Source organism: Octopus bimaculoides, chromosome 7, assembly GCF_001194135.2.
Source record: "Octopus bimaculoides isolate UCB-OBI-ISO-001 chromosome 7, ASM119413v2, whole genome shotgun sequence".
In the NCBI taxonomy this organism is placed as follows: Eukaryota; Metazoa; Mollusca; class Cephalopoda; order Octopoda; family Octopodidae; genus Octopus; species Octopus bimaculoides.
The window spans coordinates 75,232,088-75,239,454 of NC_068987.1; the positions used below are offsets into that span (position 1 = coordinate 75,232,088).

General features: G+C 35.7%; 1 protein-coding gene across 1 annotated transcript in view; it reads right to left on the reverse strand.

Moving 5' to 3' along the window:
- Window positions 1-7,367, reverse strand: part of LOC106878146 (THO complex subunit 1) — a 54,974-nt gene that overhangs the window by 35,251 nt on the left and 12,356 nt on the right. The window contains exons 10-13 of the mRNA XM_014927271.2: window positions 6,712-6,820; window positions 5,752-5,883; window positions 4,582-4,682; window positions 2,746-2,863 (exon numbers count right to left, since the gene is read on the reverse strand). Coding sequence (XP_014782757.1) covers window positions 2,746-2,863; window positions 4,582-4,682; window positions 5,752-5,883; window positions 6,712-6,820 — 460 coding nt within the window. The remainder of the gene's footprint in view (window positions 1-2,745; window positions 2,864-4,581; window positions 4,683-5,751; window positions 5,884-6,711; window positions 6,821-7,367) is intronic.

Genomic DNA, 7,367 nt, shown 5'->3' on the forward strand with positions numbered 1-7,367 from the left:
GGTGAGGCCCAATGTACGTAGGTCTTGCCTCACCACCTCAGCCCAGGTCTTCCTGGGCCTACCTCTTCCACGGGTCCCCTCAACTGTTAGGGTGTGGCACTTTTTCACGCAGCTATCCTCATCCATTCTCACCACATGTCCATACCAGCGCAATCGTCTCTCTTGCACACCACAACTGATGCTTCTAATGTTCAGCTTTTCTCTCAAGATACTTACACTCTGACGGGTATTCACATTGACATTACATATATATATATCTATATATATATATATATATACACACACATATGTACACATACTTTCAGTTTTTTAGCTTCCTTATGTCCCCTACCCTATATTGATATCCAGAAAAGTGGGTTACATATCACTTCAGAATATCAATGATACAGGAAGCTTCAAGGAGAATTAAAAAAAAAAAAAGAACCAATGCACATTTAGGTAGGTTTTCAAGAATAACACAATGCCCCACAGTGAAATGAAAAACATCAAAAGTGTCAAAACTGAAAACCATTAAAAATGATTGAATAATACATGTAGGTGTGACCTGCAGATGTATGTCAAATTTGGAACAAAAGATCAGTGAGTCATTGATTTACCGAGTTATTTGCACTGTCAAAGTTAATACAGAACTACACACAAAGAAAACCATGTGTGTGTGTGAATGTGTGTATATATAAAGATATATATATATATATATATAAAGATATATCATTTCATATACATAGGATTTAAATGTGAGCTACTATTCGTTCATGTCTCAAAAAAACACAATGACTGGACAAACTTGTATAGTGTGCTGGGTATATATACAAGCTTGTTCAATTATTGTATTTTCTGAGGCATGAAGATACTAATAGTAGCTTAATATCCTGTGTATATTTATCTCTCACTGGATGGAGAAATATTTCATTTGTTGACTTCACCTATTATGGAACAGTACAATATACATACATATATATACATACACACAAATTACGTTTCAAATTATTAACAAAGTTAACATTTTACAATTTTATTTAAAAACTACTTGTTGGAATTCAACAAAATTTACACAGAATGCTGTGTAAAAGAATGTGAAGTTCCATAAAACAACACAGAAACTATGACTATTTGCCAAATTTACATAAACTTTCACTGTTTCAAATTATTAGCAAGGTGTAATTAAAACTCATGTAAACAAGACAATATCAACTTAATTATTTAATGCATGCACTGAAATGAACACATAGTCATAAAGATGAAAGAAATAGAAATAAGCAAAAAACTGCATTCAAAGATGATAGGTGAGCTGGTTAGTAAGGGATATATGAGCCTTTGTTTGAAATAAGTTAGAAAAAGCACTGGTCCATGGAACATGCTAATTTCTGGATTTCTTCTGATGTCATACCACAAAATACATCCACTATTGCCTGTCACAGTTCATCCTTGCTCCTAAATTGGCTTCCATTCTCATAAACTTGTCACTTTAGAATACTCCACAAGTTTTCTATTGGATTTAAGTATTGGGAACAAGCAGGTCACTTCATCTTCAGAGGTCCACAGAAGCCTAATTGTTGCAGATACTCTGTAGTCTTCTTTGCTGAGTGTGAGGACACATTATCTTGCATGAATATTGTGGTTGTCTTGAAGGTGATACTTTGCTTTTTTTAATCAAAGTTCAAGGTGTTCCCTCAGAAAGGCTATATAAGTATCCACAGTCATTTTAACACCAACAGGCACTTTTCAAGGACCAACCATAATACCTGCCCAAGTCATGATGCCTCTTCCACCTTGTTGGCATCTCAAAGGTCGACGATGATTTCGTTCACTTATAACCCATCCCCCTGCTCCAACCATCAGGTCCATCAAGAGTAATACAAATTTCATCCATAAACAAAAATTTTGAAAAGTCAACCTTCATGTTATCTTTGTGCCCTTTCAGACGATTTTGTATGTGGATTTTGTCTGAAGGAAGCCTTTTAACTGATGTCACTGATTTACCAACCTTTTTCAGAAGATGACATTGGGTGGTTCTGAACACAGTTGTTTTGCTGAGGTGCTTGAAATGTTCTCCACTTGTAAGACCTGGGTTCTTTAAAGCCTCACACTTAATACATGACAGAACGTTGAGAAACAGCTCTTGGGACTGACCCTTGTTGGTTCTCTTACATATCTTTGTAGGAGCTGTAACAAATTTTTTTTCACAGTTTGGTGATACCTTCCAATTATTTTAGATATTTCTAATATTGATTTACATTTTGCAAGTTCAGAAGTAATAAGAGATTTCTATGAAGCAGTTAAGTCACATTTACGACCCATAACTACACAATTATCAGACCGCTCATTTATAATTTGGAACACTGAAAGTTTGTGGAAATCATGCAAATAGCCATGGTTTGTTTACACTTGCACACACCACACACATATAACTGTTGCCATCATTCTGTGGAAACTTCATTGAATTCCAACAAGTAGCTTTTAAATAAAATAAGAAAATGTTACGTCATTAATAATACGAAATGCAATGTGTATATATATATATATATATATATATATATATATATATATATATATATACCATGTGTATCTTGGTCTTTAGAATAAGTATATGTAGTGTAAGTGCATGTGTGAGAGGCAAAAGGCAACAAAACAGAATGGTATAAGAAAGGGCATCATTAAACACTGCCACAGAATATCCTGTCCAACCCATGCCAGCATGGAAAAGTGGGAGTCAAAAAAAAAAACCAACAGAAACGAAATACTTACCAGTATAGATTTGGCAAAAGTCTCTCCATCAGGAGGTGTTTCTTTAAGTAGTTGGTAAACCCATTCTTCTGTTGTTTTAATCCAAACATTTTGTTCTTCAGACAGGACACAGTTGGCACTGAAGGAACCAAAGTGGAGAAGAAATAAAATACAAACCATTTTTTATGACGTATAAACATGTATGTGAGTGTATGTATGTGTGTAATTTCTCCTTGCCTTGACATTGTGTGATAATTGTAAGCAAGTGTCACCATCGTGTGAGTGGTGTACTTTGTTTCCAATTTTCTGTGAAAACATCTAGTCATTGGGAAATATTACCTTACTTGAAAACAGGTGAAGGTTGGAGGCAGGAAGGATGTTCGGCCATAGAAAATCGACCCCAATAAACTCAGTCTGACCCATGTGAGCATAGGAAAGTGGATGTTAAAAGGATGATGATGATGATGATTCTAGGTAGATTCTTTCAATGATAAATCTAACATTGGTTTTCATGAATGAGGGTTTCACTTGAATGTACAAACAAAATGTGGATTCACAAGCCACATCCTAGACTACTCTTCAAGGAAAGCACTGAATAAGAACTGACGAGAAGTAGAGAGGATTATTTAGTCTTGTGACAGACAATTCCTCTCTAAAGCTGGTAGCATAATAAAATGCACCCAGTATATCATCATCATTATTATTTAACATATGTTTTCTATGCTGGTATGGGATGGACAGTTTGGCAGGAGCTGGCTAACCAGAGGACTGCACTAGACGTTAATGTCTGCTTTGGCATGTTTTCTATGGCTGGATGCCCTTCCTAACACCAGTACATGTTGTAAAAATGAAAAGTATGATTGAGATGTGGGACATTTCAAATTGCAGATCTGTTGTTGTGCCTAGACTAAGAAGGTGGCACAATAAAGATGATAAAGTGCACCCAGCTGTACACAACCACCAAGTTGGTCAGTTTTCAATGTAGCTGTGTGTTGCCAAGCAACAGAGAACACTGGCCCACTATGTTGTGTTTCAGACAATGCAGATTGTGCTGAGAGACGGCAAGACAGATTCACATATGCCAATATAAATAAAAGGAACGTAAAATGATTATATATATATATATTTATAAAAAGAATAAAGACCCCCTTCAGTCATGAATGATCATGGGATTATACCTAGAAAGTTACCCTCCAAGACGCAAGTCTGGGTAAGGTTGTTTATAGAAGATCAACAGTAGCCCATGCATACCAGCCTCCCTTCTCCATGCCACTGATGTTATCCAAGAAAAAGGCAGAAGTTGAAACAGCTTGGCACCATTTCAACTCATTTCTACAGCTGAATGAGCTGGAGCAATGTGAAATAAAGTGTCTTGCTCAAGAACAAAACACAGCCTGCTGCAGGAATTGAACTCATTACCTCATGACTGTGAGCTCGACATGTTAACCACTGAGCTATGCACCTTGTCTGGATATCATGTGATGGTTGCAAATAAGCATCAATGTCATACAAGTAACTTTGCTCATTTCCAGTCTTCTGTGAAAAACATGTCTATGAGGAAATATCACTGTGTTTGGAAAAATTTCAAGGGATGGTGGCAGGAAGGGCATGCAGCTGTAGAAAACCTGCCTCAACAAATTCCATCCGACTCATGTAAGCATACACTTCACCCTCTCTCATCACTTTATATATACATGCACATGAATGAGAAGCGTTCCAAATGTTTTGAGACTAACAGACATAATGACAGGCAATCAAATAAAACAATAATTTGGAAATTTGAAATCAGTCTCAAGGATCGTAGTCAAGCACATCTTGTGTTTGTGCACAAGCATGCTGTTTCAGCAGCTGACTTACTTTTTAAACTTGACAGGAGCATTCAGGTACTGGACGAGAATCAGGAACTGTACTAGCACATATCTCCGGAAATTACTGTCTGAGAGCTGAAGATCAAGTAACTGCAATGTGAAAATGAAAGAAGAATTATACTCAATTCAGCTGCATCACACAAAAAAAACAAACAATGTTCATAAATAAAAAGAGAGGGACAATCATGTCATTATTTTACACAGAGTGAAAACGAGGCAATGACGAAGCTTCTGCATTCTGGCACAACCTGCTAGATCCTGTAACCAAACCTCCCTCAAATTGCAGTGTGCACTTTAGCAAAGAAGCTTCTGAGATCACTTGACTTGCTAAAAACAACAGCCAAATTTACCTCAAATCACACTTTAGCATCTAACATGAAGAAATATATCAACAGGGTAATGTAGTTTGAGACAATGTTTAAAATAAAAGACAACATAGTTATGGTTGGAATGTCTTTGATGATAGGCCTACTCAATCTGGATTGACCTGGGGGTTAAACAATAACAAGGAGAGACAGGACAATGTAGACTCTAATATACAAAAAATCTTGATGGAGTAGGCATTGCTGTGTGGCTGAGAAATTTGCTTCCCAACCATGGGGTTTTGTGTTTTGTTCCACTGTGTGACACATTGGACAAGTGTTTTCCACTATTGCTCTGAGTTAACCAAAATATGTGTGTGTGTCTCCTTGTCTTCACATTACGTGATAGTTGTAAATGATTGTCATTGTCATACAGTGTTATGCCTGACCATGGGGAAATATTATTTTGCTAAGAAACAGGAAGGGCATCCTGCCTCAACAGATACCTTCTGACCCATGCAAACATGGGAAACTGGATGTTAAATGATGGTAATGCTATATATATAGGAGAGTATTGTAGTTCGCTTGAAGCATTGTGTATTGTTTGTAAAGAATAAAAAGTTTAGAATGGTACAACAATGCACTATAAAGCAGAGACTCCAGCTAAGAAGATCTGAAGAAGGAATTCCGAAATATCATCGGACTATAGATAACCAAATTACAACAGGTATATAGTCCATTTTTTGTTTTATAGTGCATTGTTGTACCATTCTAAACTTTTTATTCTTTATATATATATATATGATTGTATGTGTGTGTTTTAATGAGGAGAAATGAATAGCAGAAAATGAACTTACCTTTTCACTGGTCAAGTATTTGGCAAAATAAGTCTGAGTTTCCTTAAGATATGAGCGGTTGAGTTTCTTGCGAGGGGATTTCATATCATCAAGCTTGTAACTAGAAAATGCTGTGAGCACTTCATTGGCGTTCTACAAAGAGAAGAAACAATACAAACAATGTCTTCCTGCCAAGTTCAATGTCACTGATGAAGACAGTCACCATAATTTATACTGCAATGGTAAAGCACGAACCCTTGGACTACAGATCAGAAAACAAGCATCTTAACCCATAAAACATGAAAATGCAAACAAAACTATGTTCTGATGAAAAATAGGCACTAACCCAACTCAAATAACATGTTATTTGTGTATATAATAACTACGCTTCGCTCCTCTCCCTTTCTCCAGTGTCTGTTGGTCATATAGATATGTAATAGTGTATGTTAATATGTGTGTGTGTTGAATCATTTTAAATCTCTTTTTGGCTTGGATGGTTTATGTTGAAGCAATTGGTTATACACTTAGCCATCTTTCCTACTACTAATAGTAAAGCCTATATTTTGCTCAGTTAGGGAAGCTAAGAAAAGCAGAATTATGTATTTTGCTTCAGTAACGAATAATTGTGTCACAAGTAACCCAACTTCACACATATCATTGGAAAGACCCACTTCAGTTGACAAAACAGCAAAGTTCACCTAAAAGTGTATAACCTAGAAGACTAAAAGTCACAAAGCATTTGTATTTGACCAAGGCATTTATGGTATAGAAGATAACACGAGCTCGAGGTATCATACAGGAGCACCTTGGCGAACTTATAATCAAAAAAGGCTACATCAGCCCTTATGTTTCTTTCTTATTCCCGCTGAACTGTTAACTATTTGTATCGCTATTATCACAGAACAGAAATAAAAGCCATGTTGTGACATAAAATGAAGTACCACCAGGTATATAAGCGTATATATAAAAAAAAATACTTACTGATGTAAAGGTCAGCCATGCCACTTTCTCATAACAAAGAAGAGGCTTCCGGAAGAAATCTTGTAAAGCCCAAAACTTGCGGTACAGATTGAAATCAATAGGTACATTACTACAAAAGCAGAAAAGAGAACATAGATATTAACTATATACATACAACCAACCAAAAGTAAAATTAAACACACATATTGTTAGCAATAAATTAATACAAACCAGAAATATAACTAAGTGATAATTGGTTGTTCCTTTTTTTTTGTTCTTTTTGGATGGGCATGTTGAATGAGGAGAAAATATTATTTGTATTGGCAGAATCATTAGAGCATTGGACAAAATGTTTTGCAGTATTTGTTCTGGCTATTATGTCCCCACACCAATATGCACATTTGAAATAATTATCATTACCATTAATAAATTATAGGACTGGAGACTGTGTCTTTGAATAAATTTGTATCCACTGTGCCTTCCTTAACTAATGCTGAAGCTTTTAGGAGTGTAATAGTAATGTGTGAGATAAAAAAAAAAAAAAAAAAAATATTCATCTGAAAAATAAGAGCAGCGTGCCTGACTGGAAATAAAGCAAACTAATGTAAAAGTAAGAAGATATAGAAGCACTATGGTCGGATAAAAAAAATTCTATATTTTTTGTCAAAATATGTAAG